The following is a 22214-nucleotide window of genomic DNA, read 5'->3' as shown; positions in this document are numbered from 1 at the left end:
TATTATAAATTTCCCTTAAACTTTGAATTTATTTTATTCGCACGTTGCCAAAACCGAATTTTGACACCTCAATTTTACCGACAAAGTTTGTAAATGCCTGAAGCGTTCACTAAGCCACAAAATTTTCACGGGCAAGTTCAACATATTGCAAAAAAATATTCTAGTTTACCTTTAGTTTGCACAATATTTAATAAAAAAAAATAATCATCTATGTCTCTTCTCTACTTTTTATTAAATGATGAAATACTTATAAAAGAATCATATTCGTATCAAGTTAAAGAAAAAAAACTGTCTATCCGAAATATAGCAGTATATTCATGAAAACGACAAAAATACTAGACCCTTCAATAAAGGTGTTTCTCTATTACTGCCTAACGATAAAAAAAACTATTCTCCAGCTATCAAATAAATACATTGTAAACGGAAATTGCCACGCACTCCCATTAATTGCCGCCATTAATCTTGAACCTCGGCCGATTCCTGCTGAAATGGCCGAATTTTGCCGAAAACTCCCGATCTATATAAACACCGACAAATTAAATTGTACAAGGGATTAAGGGGTAGGGAATTCATCGACGTTCTAATCTCAGATTAGCTTGTGTTTGTTTAAGCTGTTTAGGCTTAAAGACACTGATATTTGACGTTTATTTTACAATTTTAAATTTTATGACATTTTTTATACTTTCATTTGAAACATTTCTTTAAATCAGGGCTTCTTAAACTTTTGTCATTCACGACCCCATTTATGATTGCGAGTTTCTTAACGACCCCGCATACAAATATAAAAGAAAAATAAATTAATATTTTTTGATGATTTATTTATTAGGTAACAATATACATATACATATGAAAATATATAGTTTTAGAATTCGTTTTAAAACATACAAAAATCTAAATTTAAAAATTGCACAAAAAATTATAAAGTTTTATTTATTATAGTTTCAAAACTAAAAGTGGATTCTGACCGTCTTAATTCGCTTGAATATATTCAAGTAGTTGCGTGGTAAGTATTAAATTAAAATATAAGAAAGAAATTTTATGAGATGGATGCGCCTGTTTTTTATTGCATAACAAATTAAATCTTGGTGGAATGTTTGAAACTGCTGGACGTAAGACCTCTTCAACATCTCTCTCTCGCGACCCCAGAATTTTGCTACGCGACCCCTTTTGGGGTCGCGACCCATAGTTTAAGAAACCCTGCTTTAAATGATATAAGATGACGAAGTGAAATGTAACTAAATTTCCTCCGTCACCTTCAAAACTGAAAAATAATTTAGCATTTTTTTTTTCAGTTGCTAGAAATCTATATGGCTGAGCTTTATGTAATTCACAATACTTTTTCGAAAACTACATAATTATTTTAAAGTAAAACAAGTTTTTCAACATAAAATCTAATGTTGGTTTTAGTATTTATGTCTGAGCTAATCTCATAAAGATTAACTGTTGCAAATTGATGCCTATTATAGCTTACCGTTATCGTACTCGGCTAATAGTAGAAATTGTATACTAAAACTTTACTACTGTTATAATAAAAATATTTAAAATCCGCTGCTGCTGCTACTGCATGCTGCATGCGGTATCCGTGACAGCAAGGTAGAAAGAGGGTATATTAAAGCACTCCGTCATTCATTCTTCGCCGAATTCTGGAGGTATTGCGTGTTTACTGGCGGAATTTAACTCGCGTTTCATTTCCTCGATTGGTGATCGAACCCACAACCAGTTACATTGACAGTCACAGTCTTGCGCCCCTACGCCACGACTGGCCTCGTAATAAAAATGTGTAAGTAAAGAACATGTATATTTTAATTTTACATTTTATTTACAGATGGGCAATCGAAGTTTATGGCGGACGAGGCGGCGTTGCTGTAGGTGAATGGCGAACAGGATGGCGCGATGGGCGCAGGCGGTCCTTGCCGCTCTAGCGCTCTCCACCGTGCACGCTTACCTCATCATCGTCCCGGATACAGCACCACCCGGACACATCGTTTTAGATGCAGCCGTATACAAACTGGGATCAGAACGAACTTACACTATCGACGTCCATAGAACTGCTAACTTTGTTCACCACATCTTGCGAGTCAACAGAACATCGGGTCTTGTAACTTTAAGAAAAAGATTGAGATGCGACGGTGTATTCTACCCCAATCTCTTCACGTTCTACGTAGACTCTACTTCCGAACGAATACGAGACATTGACTATTACAGTCTACCTATCAGAGTTTTAGTGGCTGGAGAAGATTGCAATCGGCGACATGCAGATTTGTATGATATTGATTTTGATCGAGTCTACGATCAGAATGACGCCGCTGTCCAGTATGAGGATGAACACCCTAGAGATAAACGAGAAGTATTTTTTTCGGAAAGTGTAGATTGGAGACTGTTAGAAGAAAATGAGTTGAGCTCTAGTCAATATAACGTATTATCCACGGCGTATCCATGGTCCAATGAGATGTTTGAAGACTTTGGAGCGATAAATAAAACAAGAAAGAAACGATCTCTATTAGTGCCGTTTGACATGGCCATAGATGTTAAAATTGCTGAAGCTAAACAATGGATTTCTGAGACTTACGCCAGCTTCGCAATTCCTACAACTGACCGATGGCAAGGAATTTGTTTAAAAAGATCTCAGTTTGTAAATTCTTTAACAGCTTTTCTACCTCGAACTGTTCAAAAAAAGTGTAGAGTTCAGTTTCTGGACGTGAGTGACCCGCGTTTCGTTATAGAAAATAGTCAAGGCGATTTAGTGGCAAGTGATGACGTGTGTATTCAAGAACCGATGTGGAAAGTGTCTGTTCTTTTTACGTTCAACTGTGAGCGGACTAACATTGTAGACTCTGATCATAGATTAAAAATAGTGTATCATCACCAAGAGCTGAATGATACCGATATAGCAAAACGTGTGAAGCGTGAATTACGAAATCAATCACCATATTTCGAGCAAGCACTTTACGTAGCATCCGTAGCCGAAGAACAAACTCCTGGAGTGATCGTCACAACCGTAAGGGCGCGGTATGTATACTTTTAACTTTGGCATTTTTTACCTCGTGTTATATATAAGTGCAGCTGTATACCACAAGCGTCAAATGCCGTTCCAGTCTTTAATCCAAATTGTACTAATCAATGAGTCATGAATGCCAAGGAAGTAACACCCCGATCGTAAACCATCTGCTTTGCTTTAATTGACTAAGCTGGCTCGTTGAGCTTTTATGATCTCATCTATTTTATGCGGTCCGGAAACAATGTAGTCGTGATGGATAACAATGGCGGAGGGTCATAAAGCTAAAATAACTCAATTACTATGAAGTTGACTCTAATCTAAAGCATTTCCTAACTATATTTTCTTTATAAAATCCATCTGTCATTTTCACAAAGCTTACACGAATTCTTTTTTCTGTTTTTATGGTTAAAAGTTTTAGCTTTGAAAACTTTTCAATTTCTTGTTTTTTCTTTAGTCTTTTATATGCATAGAACAAAAACTTTACATAACCATAATACAAATATTGTCAAGCCTTAATTTTATTCATAATTATCATTTCTATTAAGCTAATAATTGTGATAAAAAGGCACAAAGCAGGAAAGAAAGTTATTTATTTCTTCTTAAATAATTTATTAAATTATTCTCTGTGTAAATTATACATTTAATGTTGCCAACCTAAAATATTAATAATAATAATCCCATAGAGTTGCATTCGTTCCATGTAACATCGTGTGACATCTTTATTAAGTAGACAAGATCCGACAATTTAGTCAATTTCCTGGGTTCACCGCCGTGTGACTGGGTTTTCCTTTGCGGAGTTATTGCGCCGCCGCGCGCCGCCCATATAATTAGATGCGGTGGTGTAGGACTTGTATTCGCAGTTTTCTTCAGTTAATGCGGTTGTAACGTGTTTTTAAATGGAAACCTTTGCATATGCAACAGAAATGGGAATTTGAATTTAGTTGGTTTTCCGTATTCCTTAATTTTTTTCTTTGCTATGTTGTTTTTATTATCTTTATAATTTATAAATGCCTATATCTATCTTTACGATACATACATAAACATAAATCGCAATAAAGTATGATAATTTTCAGAACTTTTTGAAATGTAATCTACATATCCTTTCTCGAAAATCGCAAATTGGATTTTAATTTGCCTTATTCGAGATTGAAGGAAAATGCATTACTTTGAGCGCATATTCAGAAAGAAAGAGGCAACTGAAAGTTCCCTTTATCTGTTTGAAAAAGTAAAATTTTAATTAAAATGTTCATGCTGACCCATTTAGTGGATAAAAATTCATTAAAACAATACAAAGCTCTTTTTAAATTTATGATGATGCATTTTCATTAAATTTATTACATTTAACACATATATGTCCAACTTAAGAGCAACTTATTTAATTTTTAACAGTGATCCAGAAAACAGTCCAGTCACGTACTCTATGTCGAGTCTCTTGGACTCTAGATCAGCTGGCATGTTCGCGGTTGACACGAGGACTGGCGTTGTCACAACTCAGGCTCGCTTGGATAGAGAAAGGCTTGACGTTCACTACTTCAGAGTTGTCGCTCAGGATGATACGTTCCCACCGAGAAGCGGTACTACGACGCTTCAGGTAATTAATGTCGATTATTAAGTAGATGATATTTCATAAAAATATGAGTATAACATTATTTTAAAGTAAGTTTTACTTTAGAAAAAATATTTTATGGCCAGTCAGGAGAAAAAGTATTTCTAATCAACACGTGCCTGACTATACTTTTGTTCTACTGTAAATAAGAGAGAGAACTCTACTACTAAAATTCTTAAGTAGAGTTTAGTTCTACGACAAAATAAATATTAAATATATTGTTTAAATAATATTATAGATCAATGTATTGGACTGCAATGATCACGCACCTATTTTTGAGATGCAACAATATGAAGCAAGTGTGAGAGAAGGCGCCAGCACTGGCACCACGGTGCTGACTCTGAAAGCGACTGATCAAGATATAGGGAAGAATGCAGAGGTACGAAGATTAAACAATTTATTACTATGATATATTTAAACTATAGTTAGTATATATATAATACTTTTAGTAAAAGACCCATAAAAATATACAGTAGGTGCATCATATACTAATTGTTTTACTACTGCATCATAAATTATGGGCGTCAGCGTACAAGCACAGTCATTAACTTGTTTGACAACCAGTGTTGTTGGCTTGTTATCGCATAATAATTACTGAAAGGCTTGGAATAATAAAGATTCGTTCTTCATTGCATTGGTATTTATAGCTTCGCTGTCAGTAAGCGAAAGCAAATTTAATTTGCACATAGAGTAAAATGAGTTATGTTATTGATATAGAGAAACTTATATGGATGAATAAATCAAATGATTTTCTTTTTTATTTGAGTTGATTTACTCTCACATAGCAGAACTCAATATTTTATAATATTTTTACTGATACTATAAAAACTATAAAGTGTAAGCCCTTCGCGGCGCAGGGGCGTAAGCGTGGTGCTGTAAACGCGACGGTTGTGGGTTCGATTCCCACTCGGAGGAATGAAATATTTAATATTTCATTTTCTCGCTCTGACAAAAGCGCAGTGTTAGGTTCAGCAATAACACCGCTGTAAATATCTGATGGTGCTGCACCGCAAACATTGCGCTTTTAATAATGCAAGAAATAACACTGAAGACGAAAATAGGAACTTCTATTTCAATCTAAATGGGTCAAACTATGGCCACTCTCGATAATTGCCATTTACATATTTTCTTAAAAAAACCTTTTATCTTATGAAACAATATATAATTTATTATTATAAACTTTTTAGCACATACATATAACATTTATAAATAGTCTAGAAATCATGAGTTTTTTTACTTTGTAATCGACTTTTCTTAAAACGAGTAGGTACTTTGATTTGATTTTTTACATTTTTTAGGTACCTTGTGTATAACAAATTGTTTAACGTAACGGAATATTTCGAAAGTGAATGAATACTATATTCTATTTTATAAATGATCTAACATATGTCAATACTCAATTGTAATATCTACAATCGTTATTAATGTTAGTATATGTTACCACTAGAAAATTTAAAAAAAAACAACTTACAAAACAATATTATCACGTATTTGTTATCTATAGAAAATTTGTTTATTGTTTGCGATATTTTCGTCTTTAAAAATTATAAAAGAAATATTTATTTCAGGTCGAGTATTCCATAGACTCTGTGAAAGCGGAAACTTTGAATCCGGAAGATTTTAACGAATCTACAGAGACAGGTACAGAAGCTAACGCTCAAGACGTATTCAGAGTGGATGGTCGAAGTGGGGCGTTACTGACGCGATCATCTCTGGATAGGGAAAAGGTTTCAAGATACACTGTTATAGTAAAAGCTACGGATCAAGCAAGTCCGTTATCTGACAGACTGTCGAGCAGGTGAGTTTACTTTTTATCCGAATTCGTGATTCAAGTGTTTGTTTGTTTTTTTTATTTGTAACGGTAAACTACTACTAAAACTTTGAACATTGGATACATCACGGCGTATCGTACCACAGATACTTTACTAATACTTGTACATATTCATTTATATTTCTTGTAAATTATAAATTTAGGTAGGTAAAACTTAATTTAAACAAAGTCTTTTGTTTCACAGATTTATTTTAATTTATTTTTAAATCTATTTTTTGTTCTAGCGCAACAATTCATGTTAACATCTTGGACGACAATGACAACTATCCGCAGTTTAGTGAAAAGACCTACACAGTAAACGTCGACGAAGATATTACCGTCGCTGACAATCCTGTCATAGCCAGAATAAAGTAAGTTACCCCTCTTTTAAGGAAGATAATATAATCTAAGAGGTCCTCTAAAGCGCCTTAATAAAGCTAATAATTACATTTAATGTTTTTTAGCTTCATTCCGTATCCTGAAGCAGGGTAGGCAGAAGGAACCTGAGAACCTAGTATTAAGCACTTCCGTATGTCATTTTTAGCCTGATTTAATAATGTAAAATAGTTTAAACTTTAACATAGTTTTTTATATATACGGTACAGTTCGTATAAGCGTGCGGAACTAGAGCAATCTCGGTTAAAGCAATTAGAAGTCGATTACTGCCGCGCTATGTGTAAGAGTAAACAGTATAATTCAATATCAAAGTTGTTTGAATCCATTTTAAATGTTGTATTGCAGAAATACGCTGTAGGGGACTTCATTGAGACCATTTGTTGTTGTGAAAACTTTGAAATATTTTCTGATTCCTGATGTTTTAAACTTTTCTAAATAAATTTTCTGTTTTCTTGAAATATATAAAATGTATAGACAAGTTTACTAGTTTTTCTCGTGGTTTTGTCTGCACACTTTAAAATTATATTATTAACATTTGATATTATATTATTAACAATCTGTGGCGCAAATATCATATTAAAATTATAGCGTTTTATTACAAACAAATTGTTCATATTATTTTAAAGCAAAATATTATAAAAAAGAAGAAAGTATATTTACTTTTGAAAGAAAACTTAGTTTCAAGTCCATTAAAGCAGAAAAAGTAAATAATACTATCCAAATCAGTATAAAAATATGACTTATTCAATATGTAAATAATATAAGTTAAACTACAAAGCAAAGGAGATATGTTAGTCAATTTCTTTGCATCCTTTTAAACGTTAGAACGCCGTCTGCCTTTTCGTATTTATGGGTCTGGAATAAATTGTTGTTTATGGATATTGCGTTTTCCGATAGGTATGTGCTATGTGAAATATGTAGCTTAACATTTTTAGAAAAGTTTTGGTTCGTAGAAGTATTCTATTATTTAAATTATCTTGCCTTTTGTTATGAAAATTTAAATTTTATTATAATTATGTTTTTTAAATTATACTAGGTACATCTATTTAAACATTAATTGTAAAAAGAATACAGCAATACTAAAATTAAATTGTATATGTGTTTACAGAAGCTTTCAACAAAACTTACAAAAGTATAATGGATGGGTATACAATTAAAAAAGTTTTGAATTCGTTTCAAATACAATTGATTTCCAATTCGACCAAACTATTAGACAGTCGAGTAACTTTGTTAATTATATCACATTAGTTCTACTATTGTTGTTATTAAAATAGCTGAAACATGCAATGAAATGATAATAGAATACAAACAAAAGACTCTTATATTAATCACTAATTATAACTATCGTACTACGCCGAATTGAATTGTTTTATTCTTACTTATATAAATTCTACAATGTCTAGAAACGTATACCTCTCAGTTATTCTAGGTCGGTATGAAATCTATTTTAAGGGTGACTAGCCGTCGGGAACACTTTAAAGTTACGACAGCAGTTGTTTGGGTGTATGACGGCAACCAATTTCACTAATAGAAATATCGGATGGAAGTTCTATATTATTTAATATGATTGTATTTGATATTTTAGGAAGAGGCTACAAAATGTTTTTGTTTAAATGATTCTATTTTATAAGGGTTTTATAATAAGCTAGCAGGTTTACATATTTCTATAGAATAAAAAATGTTGAACGTCAGCTACTCAAATATACATAAAAAAGAATAAAAGTGAATAGTTTTATTACATGTTTTTTATGACATTTTGGGTCACTTAAAATATTTATGTCCATAATTTCGATAAAGGCTTTTGATTAGGAATCATAATCTTGAATATTATTTCATATTCTACATTACAATTATTTCTTATTCTATAATATATTTTTAGAGCAACGGACGCCGACGTAGGTGCAAATGCGGCAATACGGTACGCAATCATCGGCGGAAACACTCAGATGCAGTTTTCTATAGACAGTCTGAGTGGAGACGTTTCATTGGTGAAGCCTCTCGACTACGAGCAAGTGAGGAGTTACCGTCTGGTGGTAAGGGCTCAAGGTATGGTTTATTACGTTATCTTAAATGCTTAAATCTAATTTTTTTTTAATATGTTATAAATAGAATTTAGAAATATATTGTATATAATTATATATATTAAATATAATATATATTAATATTAAACTGTAAATAATAAAATCTATATCATGTTTTGTATTATAAATGTAATTGAAAATATACTTAGAATTATGTTTACTTTATTCGCGTATATGCATGTGTGATGCAAAAAGAAAAAAGGGTAACAGTACCAATGAACGGTATTTAATTAGGTACATAAATAACATTATTTATGTATATAGTATTCAGGACTATTACTCTATTAGCAACGTTTAATGATACGAAGAACCAGAACTTACTTACAGGTTTCTCCTTTTTTAAATTTACTAGTAAATAGCTAAAAGAAACTTTAAAGAACAACTGCTTTTTGCTTCCTTGCTAACCAGAATTTACATTCTGCGATGCACTGGCATGCGGTAGTATCCGGTGACATGTGACGTGACTTGAAAAACATTTATTTTATTTATTAAATAAAATTCCTTTTAATTTTCACGCTGTATCCCGCAGATAGTAGGGCAGGCAGAGAGAACCTAGTGTTACGACACTCTGTTCCCCTAAAATAAAAACGTATTTTTTGCTAAGCTAACTTAATCTTATTTTATTACTTTACATTTCTACAGTGACTCTTAGCTTAGTCCATCTCGTTCATAAATAATTTAGTGTGAGAATTACATTATTTATAAGCAGAGCTTCACACGGTACTGGCACTTGATACAACCAATGCGTTCTAACTGAACTACTATACTACTAGAATATAAGAAATATAATGAATATTTATGCTTTCACTATCTTTAAGTACTGCTTAAAGGATAGGATCATTTATACTGATAATTATTTGCATATTATAATTTTAAAGTTAATATACTAAGTGAGACGACTATATAGGGAATAAGTATATTTTTATTTAAATATTGATACATTTATTGAAATGATAAAACTTAGATTTTTATTTTTGCGCCTTATTTGTTTTTTTTTTATTTAAGACTTACTTTGACTCGACCTTACTGTACGTGACCTTACCCTGCTTTTAAAGTCAACCGAAAAAAACTTTTTGAATTATTAAAAGCAAATTATAATTATTCTAATGACCTATGTAACTTCGTTTCCGTGAACTATAAAACGTCAAATCTCACTCTTTTCCGTTTCCGTTGGAATTTCGAGAAATCCTCTCCTAGTGTAGACTGCGTTTTTTCTACTATACGTTGGCACTGAGTAACAGAAGAGTTGTATTTACTATAAAAATAAAGATTTATATTTTATCCCAATTCAGACGGTGGCAGCCCATCTCGTTCAAATACTACGCAGTTGTTAGTGAACGTGAAGGACGTGAACGACAACCCGCCGAGATTCTACACGTCGCTGTTCCAAGAGTCCGTCAGCGAGAGCGTGCAAGTTGGATATAGCGTTGTTAGGGTGAGTATTGGAAAAAGTTTAGATAGATTATATTTTTAAATAAAGGGTTTATTTATTCAATTTAATATTATGTAGTATAAAAAAATTATGTTTAGACACATATAGTATTAGTAGGTATATATTTTATTATTAAAAATATTTTTTAATTCTTAATTAATTCATAAAAAGATAACCAAATTTCAATACAATAAAAAACCTACTTATACATTTCTAGGTACAAGCCTACGACGCAGACGAAGGAGTCAACGCTGAACTAACCTACACGTTAACAGATAAAGATTATAATGGTAATAATGATTTACCAATCACGATCGACCCGCGTTCTGGATGGGTTTACACGTCGGCGCAATTGGATCGAGAAGTGCAATCGAAATATCAACTTCAGGTACATTTTTTATTATTTTTTTTATCTATCAACTTCAAGTATATTTTTTTAGCTTAACGCTGCATCCCACGCACTTGATAGGCAGAGGGAACCCATTTTTCACTGAGTTCTGGAGGAGTGGAAATCAAACCCACAACCCGTCGCACTTACAGTTATACGTTTGTGCCCTTGCGCTATGAGTGGCTTTTTTATTATATGGAAATATTACCTTCCAGTTCTTCTTCGTGAGCTCTCTAAGCTTAGCTCTGTCCAGCTAGACGATATAGTTATTCTATGGATTATTCGTGATTTTTAATTTAAAGATATATATATATATTATTTTTAAAAGGTTTTTAATTTAACAAACGGGGTGCCAAATAAGCCGTAAAATGCATCATACAATGACATGTAATGTAAATAAGGCACACTATACAATATCTCTGAATAACTGAAAACTGGACAGAATTTTTTTTCTTTGCCATGATGTTTTATGAGAGCGTAATTTAAGCCAAAAACCATACTACTTTTACGTTAGGCACTTCACCTTTGCCAAAAGGTCTACCAATATAAAGACAACAATTTCAAATGAATAGTAATTGTTTTGATGTGTTACTACACACAAAATGTACAAAACAGTTATATCATACCTTGCTCTATAATTGATTTAAGCTTAACGACCATTAAATATAAAAATTGTAACCAATTTATTAAATGAGAAGGGCTAATGATTGCGATTACATCGTATATGGTTTAACCCGTCGTGTATTGATCCGAGCGTCATTAGTCTAATAACGTAGATATACAAATGTGACGGACATTTTTAGAAATATATAATACCTTTTTTCAGTTTCCTTCTTTTTTTATTTATTCATTGTTAACATTATGTTGCTAATGGACGAATGGTATTTTTTCATTGATGGTTTTATAAATATCAATGTAAAAATCTTTATTTTGATATTAAAACGTAACACACCGTATAATGGTTATTATGAAGTTTTAAATAGTGGATATAATTGACATCAATTTAGAGGTGAACTACGAAATACCGATTGATATTTAAGAGATTTTTAATACGTACATACGTTTAGTATTAATTAGTGTTAAACTTGAAATGCTAAGAACCTTTCTTCCCATGTCAGGTGCAGTAAAAAAGACCATCTGGTCTTTTTTATTTACGCATACAAAACACAAAAGCCAATTTTTTATGATTTTACCAGGTAACAGCAACAGACAGTGGTTCACCACCCCGTTCAGCAACAGCGTCAGTCATAATAGTGGTGCAGGACGTCAACGACAACGACCCGGTGTTTTCGCCGCCGCAGTACGAGGTGGAGCTGGCCGAAGACGAGCCTCCCGGCACGCCGGTCGTGACGGTCACTGCGACGGACGCTGATGAGGATAATAGGTGAGATGGTCAATTTTATATAGATGATTTTTTTAGATTTACGTGTTGTAAGCGTCTTACGTTTCTAATTATATATGAGATAAATATTTGGATAGCTTGTATATAGCTGGACATTTCGTTTTGTTATTTTCTTCCTGTATACAGAACTAACTCAATACCACACTTTGGTTTATCAGATTAGGGAAATGAAAGTAATTATAATATGTTTATTGCACTGTAGCACGATTGTATAATTTCCTGATGTGCCTCCTTTCCTGTGATCGAAAATCTATAATTTCCTATTACTTTTACATTATAATAATTTATGAAATATTAACTAACTTCCTTTACAGGTTACACTATGAAATAACAGGAGGCAATACGCGTGGGAGATTTTCAATAACCTCGCAAAACGGCCGCGGTCTAATAACTGTGGCTCAGCCCTTGGATTTCAAACAGGAAAGGCGATACGTTCTCACCGTTACCGCCACAGACTCTGGAGGAAGGTCTGATACAGCGATGGTCCATATAAATATAACTGATGCCAATAATTATGCGCCGGTATTCGAAAATGCACCTTATACAGCTTCGGTAAGGTTCACTTTTGGAAATATAATATATTTTTCATTTTGTATCTTTATATCGATTTATTATGTGTAAAAGTTTAAATACATATAGATATAAAAACTTCCTTATATTCGTATTGGATGACGTGGATTTAGGTAATTAAAAATACATATTTCTTGCCAGGTCTTCGAAGATGCACCAGTCGGCACAACAGTGCTGGTAGTGTCAGCAACGGACAGCGACGTGGGAGTGAACGCACAAATAACTTACACACTTAGTTCAGAAATATCAAACGAAGCCGTCGCCCATCACGAACAGGAATTCCATATTAATCCACAAACTGGTGCTATAACTACTAATAGGTTATTGGACAGAGAAACTATGAGTGGTAAGTCATAGAATAATGTATTTTGTTGAAGTGAGTTGTCATAGTACTCGACAGGAGTATCTAATTACAGACATTATTGTTGTTAGTTCTATTCTCACTGGGAATTATATTTATAATTGATCTTTCTATTTATTTAATATCCTTAATGTAATGTTAGACACAGGGTTTGTGTTGAGGTCGGCGTCATCTCATACACAATATAGGTAAAAACGGAATAACATATAGCTAAGTTCTTGGGGCATATTGGAAAGAACTTAAAAATATTATAAATCTCCTCCATATTTTTTCCCACCACATATATACTTTGCTTCCATCAGAGAGAGTTTTGTCAATAACTTTAAGCTTTATTGCGAGGCGGAGTAATCATTGATAGCGGAACACTATGGTTTCTCCATATCCCTAGGACAAGCTCAGTGTAATCTTTGCATAAGTGCTCTCTAAAGTATTTCGTATTTGTATTTATTGAGCTTTAAAAATCTATTGTACCTAAATCTAACAACATTTTTCTCACAGGTTATCTTCTAACAGTGACAGCACGTGACAGCGGTATTCCGTCCCTCTCAGACACCACCGACGTAGAAATATCAGTGGTCGACGTGAATGATAACGAGCCGGTGTTCAAACAACAGTTGTATAGCGCTACGGTTGTGGAAGACGCTTTAGTTGGTAGGTTTTATTTTTTTTCGTCGATTCCTCTCATCAGAACTTCCTTTCGATTCAATGGTAGTTTTATATTTATTCGACGATCAAAACGTGCACATAAAACTCTATTAGAAATATTGGGTTAATAAAATAAACTAAATAATTATAGGTACATCAGTAACACAAGTGAGTGCAACAGATGCAGATGTAGGTCTAAATGGCAGAGTGCATTACGAACTCGAAACAAGAGATAGAGAAGAAGGTTCTTTCGTAATAGACCCCGCTTCAGGAGTGATAAGGACTAATAAAGCATTAGATAGGGAATCTGTGGCTATATACGATTTGAAGGCACTAGCGATTGATGGTGGTACGCCGCCGCAAAGTTCTACGGTATTTTTTTTTATTTTAAATATTATTCATATTCATAATTCTGTTTTCGGTTTTAGGCTGTAGTGACATACTGTCACAATTTGTAATGTTAACTCACCCACATTGGTTGTGGGTTCGACTCCCAATGGGGAAATAAATTATTGTCACAAATAATCAAATATGTATTTGAATTTATTAGTATTCCCATGTATTTTTTTACTAAAAATACTAATTACTTTCATAAATTTTAGGTAATAGTTCATATAAAAGTAGAAGATATCAATGATTCCCCGCCTGTATTTGAAAGTGATTGCCTAACTTTCTATATTCCTGAAAATAGTCCAATAGGGACGACTGTAGGAGAGATTTACGCTCACGATCCTGATGAAGGTGCCAACGCGGTGGTACATTATTCTATTAAAGGTACATTTTATTGTTATATATTTATTCTTAGTTTTTATCTTTACATATTCACTTCATGAGATTTGTAAGGAAAAAACGCACTACGTTTTTATAGACTTTTTTAAATATATTAAATAATTTTAAATGACACAATATAATTAGCTTATAAAAGCTTATTTATTCCTTTTTATAAATCTACCTAATTAATTGTATTTTCGGTTCGGTTCGGTTCTTTATTTATGGTGCTTCGAGCGTGAATTGTATTTTCTAAAAATTATATTTATACTATAAAAAATCTAAATACTGAACCATTTTAATATAAAAACAATATTCCGTAAGGCTGGAAAACGTTTTTATTTTTTTATAGACTTTTTTAAATATATTAAATAATTTTAAATGACACAATATAATTAGCTTATAAAAGCTTATTTATTCCTTTTTATAAATCTACCTAATTGATTGTATTTTCGGTTCGGTACGGTTCTTTATTTATGGCGCTTCGAGCGTGAATTGTATTTTCTAAAAATTATATTTATACTATAAAAAATCTAAATACTGAACCATTTTAATATAAAAACAATATTCCGTAAGGCTGGAAAACGTTTTTATTTTTTAATTAAAATCTTTTATTTTATAACAGGAGGAGATGATTCCAACAGCTTTTCACTAGAAACACGCCAAGGCTCAGATAAAGCTGAACTGGTAACCATGGTGGATCTCGACTACGAAAGCCCCAGAAAGAAATACGAATTAGTTATAAGAGCGGCAAGCCCGCCATTGTGGAATGACGTTAGAGTTGAAATTTTAGTCACCGATATGAACGATAATGCACCCATGATGAAGGATTTTCAGATTATTTTCAACAATTATAAAGACTGTTTTCCTGTTGGACCTTTTGGGAGGGTTCCAGCGTATGATGCTGATGTCACTGATAAGGTTAGTTTCGGAAAAAATATAGGCTGGGATAACCATAAATCATACGGTTTCTTGATTAATTGGGAATCATAGCTTTTTTTAATCTATTTTGTAAAACCGTAAACCATCACAGATTTTAGATGAACTGAATAATACTTGATATTAACTAAATAATATTAGATAAGTCTAGAGGTAAGCCTCTATTTAATAAGTTAATGTCTATTAATACAGTTAATACAACTAAATATTTTTTTATAATTTTAGCTACAATATCGTATCCTATCGGGTAACAACGCGAACTTGGTACTTCTGAACGAGACAACTGGTTCAATGACTTTGTCACCTCAACTGAACACAAATGTACCGAAATTAGCTACTATGGAAATATCTGTTACTGGTAAGTTACTGAAAGACACTGGAGTTTATTAAAATATAAATGTATTTTTTTTACCCTAATTAAATGGATACGAATAATGCTGGATTAACTTTTTTTGACCACAAAAACGGTTCCCAATACCAATACTATTAATAATAAAAAAAATAGTAGTTTATGTTTTAATATTAAAAAAAAATCATATTATCGACATTATATTATTTTTTAGACGGAGTAAACGAAGTTAAAGCAGTAATGCAACTCCTCGTGAGACTAATAACAGAGGAAATGCTGTTCAGTTCGATCACAGTTCGTCTAAACGATATGACTGCCGAACAATTTCTGTCCCCATTACTTGGGTTTTTTATTGATGGTCTAGCTGCTATTATACCGTGCCCGAAGGAAAATATTTATATTTTTAGTGTGCAAGTAAGTTATAAAGTAGTCGTTTTTTTTTGTATTATAATTTTGGGCTATGGTAATTTGCCAAAGAACTTTTAAGTAAAATGTAATCTGCCTTGACAATACTACCCAATATAAGAAAATAACCATTTTTACAATTTAAGTACAGCACTGGCATAAAAAGTCACTATTCAATATTACAAAATAATAATTGTCTGCAATTTCAGGACGACACAGACGTAACTGGCAACATATTAAACGTATCGTTCTCAGCTCGCCGACCGGAAGCGGAAATCGGTATCAACGGCGATACATCTCCATATTACTCGCCCACACACTTAAGAGAACGGGTTTATTTACATAGAGCTACGTTGGCTAGATTGGCTACAGTACAGGTACGGTATATATAATAACAATATTTATTAAATTAATATTTCATACTTAATATAACATTAATATATAACAAGATTCAGAAATATAATATAACATTAATAATGAAAATGAAAATTGTGTTTTTTTCAGGTCCTCCCTTTCGATGACAACATATGTGTACACGAACCCTGTCTAAACTTTGAGGAATGTTTAACGGTACTCAAATTTGGCAATGCCTCTGGTTTCATACACAGTGACTCTGTATTATTTCGTCCTATATATCCTGTTACTACATTCACTTGTCAATGTCCTCAAGGATTTACAGGTGAATATAACAATAGCCAAAAAGAATCGAATAATAATCAACATAGATACGAATATTGTACTTTCCGCCGAATTCCTTCCAAGAATTACGTGTTAGGTGGTGGAACAACGCCGGGCTTTTGGTACCAGAACGAAGAAATGAAAATTCATCATTTGATAAATTAATTTTATTTTTAGATTTAAAACTATTATATAAAATATTAAAATATTTTAAGAAAAAAAAATTAAGTCAATTTAAATTTCACTTTTAAGGTTCTCGAGACCACTATATGTGCGACACGGAAGTGGACTTATGTTATTCATCGCCATGTAAAAATAACGGCACTTGCATACGGCGGGAGAGTGGATACACTTGTGTTTGTGGGGCGGCTTACACAGGTAATAACTAAGATTATTGATTAATTCAAAACTAATTTCGAAATGATACTAATCGTACATTGAAAACTAATATTTACAAACTTTTTATTCTTTTGCATGACCCGATATAAGGAGAGCTTATATCTATTTATTATATAGAATAAAATAATAACGTTTGTTTTGAAAAGCAGTAAAACTTAAAAGTTATTTGTCTTCTAATTTCTCTGTATTGGTACAGGAACAAATTGCGAAACAATCCTACAAAAAGCAACGTGCGATACAAAAGGCGAAAACTCCATATGCCGCAGTGGGGCACAGTGTGTGACTCGACGTGAGGGCGGCATACTCTGTCAGGGGTGCTCAATAGATGCAGCTTACACTACTGATATGTGCGAATTGAAGGCTAGGAGCTTCCCTGCGACTTCCTTCTTGACTTTCCCTGGCTTAAAGAAACGACACCGTTTCCATTTGAAGCTTAAGTTAGTTTATTTTTCGCAGTATGTAAACTTATTGCTTGGTGCATAGTACTCTAAGTGAGGGTAGTTATAAATCACGCACCTACTCCATACTAAATAATAGTAATAATTAACAAAATTATATGTAAGTATCGTCTATCCTCTATGACGTCTGAATCAAGTTCATTACAATGTTACTAAGACATCATAACGTATCATATACTTTTATTTTTATACATCTTTCACAGTTCACACCAATGAAAGAAAGCTTAGTATCAAACACTCTGTTTTCCTTTTTTCTAATTTAACAATACTATCTCTAGATTCGCAACACAAGCCACCTCTGGGCTGTTACTCTACAACGGGCGATACAACGAGCGTCATGATTTCATAGCTTTAGAGATGATAAGCACAGGAGCAGGGCGCGGCGGGGGCACTGGGGTGAGGTTTACCTTCGCTCTTGGAGGGGGGAGGAGCGAGGTCACCGTGGAGGGGGCAGTGGGGGATGGGAACTGGCACACTGTGGAAGTGGAATATTATAACCGGGTGAGGGTAGTTGTTTATTTTTTTCCTTTTGTCTTACATATAAGAAGGTAGGGAGAGCGAACTTAGTGTTAAAACTTTCTTTTCAATTTTTGAGACATTGCGTGTTCAGTAGCTGCTGCAACGCTACAATGGATACGAACTATTCATTTAAATTTATCTTTTTTTTTTCTACAGACAGCAACAATGATATTGGATGGTTGCGACAAAGCTCTATCACTTGCGGGCGCAGCGGATTTCGGTGTAAAATATGCTTGCGCTAATTTTACAAGAAAAGTATTGCCTCCGCATTGTGATAATCCTACGGAAACTTGTCACAGGTAAGAAAGTATTTAAGTTAGTGATATATGTTATTTTAATAATATTATCTGTTACTTGGTGAAACTAATATTTGGTTTTAACTTTTTGGACCATTTTTATTTGATGGTTTTTTTTAAGTTCAAGAATCAAGCATACAAATATCGTGGATACAGCTAAGTTAGACTATGATGATGTCACTATTCTGAAACAATTTTACGGTAGCTTCTACGTTATAATTTTAAAAATTAAAAATTAATTTTTCTACTATATTTTAAGTTATCTTTTATTTTTTATAAACCTGAAAGCTTCTCTTGTACTATAATATGTATGGACAGTTTTTTATTTACCGCCAGATTCCTCGACTTAACCGGTCCATTGCAAGTGGGCGGTCTTCCGAACATTCCGAGCAGTTTCCAAGTAAAAAACAAGGATTTTGTTGGATGTATATCGGATTTATATATTGATTATAAATTCATTGACTTAAATAGGTGAGTTGTTAATAATTTACTCAGTCAAACTTCAGTGTCGTATGTAATTTGAACTGTTTAATCTCATACACTGAATTCATTCGCATTATAACATTACAGAAAACTAGTATAATATGTTTGTTTTAAATATACCCTAAATGGGTTTGAATTTGAATAACACCATCTCATTAGGTTAAATATTCCAATTAAGTACATCACGATGCTAGATCATACTATATTTTTGACAATAATTCATATATTTACTTCATTAGATAATTAGAAGATTCTTTAACTTTTTAACAGTTATGTAGCAGACAACGGTACTTTAGCCGGATGTCCAGAAAAACGATCTCAATGCAGTAGTGCACCCTGTTACAACAATGGTGAATGTATGGACCTTTGGGATACTTTCCTCTGCAAGTGTAATGAAGGATATACTGGCAAGGATTGTGCTGATTGTAAGTGTTTAGTTATTTTAAAAACATTATTATAATTAGTTAAAATCACTTTTGATTACAACAATTTAATAATATTATAGTACTACACGCAGCTTAACTCAATTTTTATATTATAAATATAAAGTAAACTGTGGGTAATCATAAAAAATATCAAAATACTAGTGGCCCAGTCGCGGATTCGCCCGCATACTACCTATTATATACTTTTATTATGCTGCATTTGCAACTGATTTATACATTCAATTATGGACAACTTATTTTCATAATTCTGAGAAAGTGCAAAGACATAAAAGCCGAAGGTTATCTTCATAAAAAATCTTTGTGTCCGCTTTATTATATTAGTAAAGATAAATTAATGGAACTCAATGCCATACTTTGTCAGTTTAGACATGAAAACTTCCCATATCTAAACATGGGAAGTTTTTATGATTCAATTATCAGTTCTGTACTAATACAGAAGTGATAATTGAATTTTTAACACCATCTCATGTAAAAATAATATTATTTTTAGCAACAACACCTCCATGGCGGTTTAGCGGCGATGGCATGCTGTCTTTCAACCCGCTACTCAGGCCGATACAACTGCCGTGGCTGAACGCACTATCAATAAGAACGAGGCAACAAGACGCCTTTCTAATGTCCGTACAAGTTGGACAAAATAGTTCGGTTGTTGTTAGTGTAAGTATTACATATAATTCATAAAATATTATGATAATAATAATTACATTTGAACGTTTTTTTTTGTATTTTGATGGAGTTTGTAAATATAGTTTCACGCTGTATCCCGCATGTAGCAGGTCAGGCAGAGCCCAGTGGAACTCGACGCGCATCGCTTCGCCACCAGAGTGAGGAAATGAAAATATTCAATATCTCATTGTTTCATTAAGAATTGAACCTACAGCCATCGTGATTACAATCATTCATTTGAGTTACGACAGCTTCTCTATTTATATCTCATCAAATGTATATTTAATAATTATAATTATTTTCCAAGTAAAATTGAAACATTTTGAAAAGGTTTTATCTAATCTATTGAATTTAGAACAATAATCCTTCAACTATATCTTTCTTTACAGCTAAAATCTGGCCTTCTCCACTATTCTTACAATGGAGAAACTATGTTTCTACCATCTACAACTTTAGCTGATGGACAATGGCATCGTATAGAAATAAGATGGCTAGGAACAGATATTTCAGTCAGTATCGACTATGGATTAAGAAATGCATTACTACCGATGCTAGCGAATAAAATACAGGGACAATATATTGGAAAAATTTTGATTGGTGGACTTGATACTACAGCGGGGTTGCTAGCTTCAGATGTTGGTTATTTTGAAGGTTGTATACAGGTATGTTTTGGGATGTTTTTCTTGTTTTTTTTTTGTATATTCGTTTACCTGATAGGGAGATAATATTCAAAAACAATCTGTTTTGCATTTTATAACTATTTAATATATTTATAAATTTACATTTTCATTTTAATTAAAATTTGTAACGAAAACATTCTGTGAAGTTTCATTATTTGAAATTTCAGTATATACAACATTTCTTTATTTAAATTATTTTATGTGGTTTACTTAAATATTTATATTATATTTAACAGGATGTCCGTGTAGGAACAGCACAATCTTTGCTAAATAGGCCGACGGTAAGAGAAAATGTAAGAGATGGATGTCAGTCGCGGGCCGACTGTATGCTGTCTATTTGTCCGCCGTTTGTGAGTAACGTTATTTGTTTTCAAATATACAATAAAGATAATTTCCTTTTAAAATATTTCAATCAAATCAATGTGTTCAAAATGCCAAACTCTGCACTTTGAATAAATTCTATATAAAAATGTAAGAAAATGTTTTACGTTGCCTACCCCAAAATTACACTGAAAAAATTTGGACATTTTTATATAATTTAGATATCTTTAACTGTTTCGAACTCTCGAACTCCTTTAAAGATTACATGGGTTCTGGTAAATCGTGTAACGAAAACATAAAAAAATCTACTTCAATTTCAACACATCCATCTTAAAATTATTTAATAACTTTGAAATAGTAAAACAAAAAAACAAATAAATGATTCCATTCTAGAGCAAATGCACGTCATCCTGGGACAGTACCCAATGTGTGTGCGAGCGCGGCCGCGTGGGCCCGCACTGCGCTCCTGTGTGCGATCTGCGCCCCTGTGGCGACGCGCGGTGCGTGCCCGACGATACCGATAAGGGTTATCATTGTGTGTGCCCACCCGGACATGTTATCAGCGGTAGGTTGATATGTTCTTATTTTAGTTCTTTTTATTTATTTTTCGATGGGAGGCGTGAAGCTATTTTTTCGCACTGTAAGGCTAATGTCGATGCTTTGCTTGATTAATTTTTCTAACATTATACACTCTACCCATGTTCCAGACGACACCTGCATACCGGAAGGTCACCAAGAGTGTCCTGGAGGATGGTGGGGCGCGAAGAAAGGGACGTGTGGGCCTTGCTCGTGCGCCGCGCCCGGCCTGCACCCGCACTGCGACGCGCGCACTGGGGACTGTAGGTGTAAGGTAGGAATGGATTTTATATGTCAATCACACGAAAAGACGCGTTAATAAAATTACAATATTTGAGATTTATGCAAAATTAATGTGGATGGATGAATGGTGGGATTTAAGTCATAGTGTACATTGATATATTTCAATTATTACGTTATCAAACATTTGTCTACAATTTAAAATAAACATTAAATTGTGTACTGAAAAGTTTAGTTAATTGAAAATATTTAATATTTAACAGTTTTTAAAAAATAAAATCTAATATCTAATCTCTAAAGAA

General features: G+C 33.0%; 1 protein-coding gene across 9 annotated transcripts in view; it reads left to right on the top strand.

The window, feature by feature from the left end:
• Positions 1 to 22214, top strand: part of stan (Protocadherin-like wing polarity protein stan) — a 144096-nt gene that overhangs the window by 108445 nt on the left and 13437 nt on the right. For 7 of the 9 annotated variants that reach the window (XR_014878630.1, XR_014878629.1, XM_085195928.1 and 4 more), the window contains exons 4-33: positions 1826 to 3009; positions 4388 to 4589; positions 4843 to 4983; positions 6173 to 6402; positions 6660 to 6785; positions 8690 to 8856; positions 10184 to 10326; positions 10541 to 10711; positions 11908 to 12095; positions 12428 to 12665; positions 12825 to 13029; positions 13543 to 13695; positions 13841 to 14061; positions 14292 to 14463; positions 15083 to 15378; positions 15622 to 15754; positions 15960 to 16159; positions 16360 to 16527; positions 16655 to 16829; positions 17081 to 17206; positions 17424 to 17664; positions 17964 to 18186; positions 18361 to 18503; positions 18819 to 18971; positions 19254 to 19408; positions 19920 to 20086; positions 20485 to 20757; positions 21012 to 21125; positions 21490 to 21661; positions 21804 to 21946. Coding sequence is in view for 7 of the 9 variants with exons in the window: in XM_085195928.1 (XP_085052054.1) it covers positions 1874 to 3009; positions 4388 to 4589; positions 4843 to 4983; positions 6173 to 6402; positions 6660 to 6785; positions 8690 to 8856; positions 10184 to 10326; positions 10541 to 10711; positions 11908 to 12095; positions 12428 to 12665; positions 12825 to 13029; positions 13543 to 13695; positions 13841 to 14061; positions 14292 to 14463; positions 15083 to 15378; positions 15622 to 15754; positions 15960 to 16159; positions 16360 to 16527; positions 16655 to 16829; positions 17081 to 17206; positions 17424 to 17664; positions 17964 to 18186; positions 18361 to 18503; positions 18819 to 18971; positions 19254 to 19408; positions 19920 to 20086; positions 20485 to 20757; positions 21012 to 21125; positions 21490 to 21661; positions 21804 to 21946 (6375 nt within the window). In the remaining 2 variants the exon portion in view is untranslated. The remainder of the gene's footprint in view (positions 1 to 1825; positions 3010 to 4387; positions 4590 to 4842; positions 4984 to 6172; positions 6403 to 6659; positions 6786 to 8689; positions 8857 to 10183; positions 10327 to 10540; positions 10712 to 11907; positions 12096 to 12427; positions 12666 to 12824; positions 13030 to 13542; positions 13696 to 13840; positions 14062 to 14291; positions 14464 to 15082; positions 15379 to 15621; positions 15755 to 15959; positions 16160 to 16359; positions 16528 to 16654; positions 16830 to 17080; positions 17207 to 17423; positions 17665 to 17963; positions 18187 to 18360; positions 18504 to 18818; positions 18972 to 19253; positions 19409 to 19919; positions 20087 to 20484; positions 20758 to 21011; positions 21126 to 21489; positions 21662 to 21803; positions 21947 to 22214) is intronic. The other 2 variants (XM_085195932.1, XM_085195933.1) reach the window with 1 other exon arrangement.

This window comes from Heliconius melpomene, chromosome 13 (genome assembly GCF_056956725.1).
Source record: "Heliconius melpomene rosina isolate 202511_hmr_F chromosome 13, ASM5695672v1, whole genome shotgun sequence".
NCBI classification, from domain to species: Eukaryota; Metazoa; Arthropoda; class Insecta; order Lepidoptera; family Nymphalidae; genus Heliconius; species Heliconius melpomene.
This window is presented reverse-complemented; position numbering and strand designations above follow the sequence as displayed.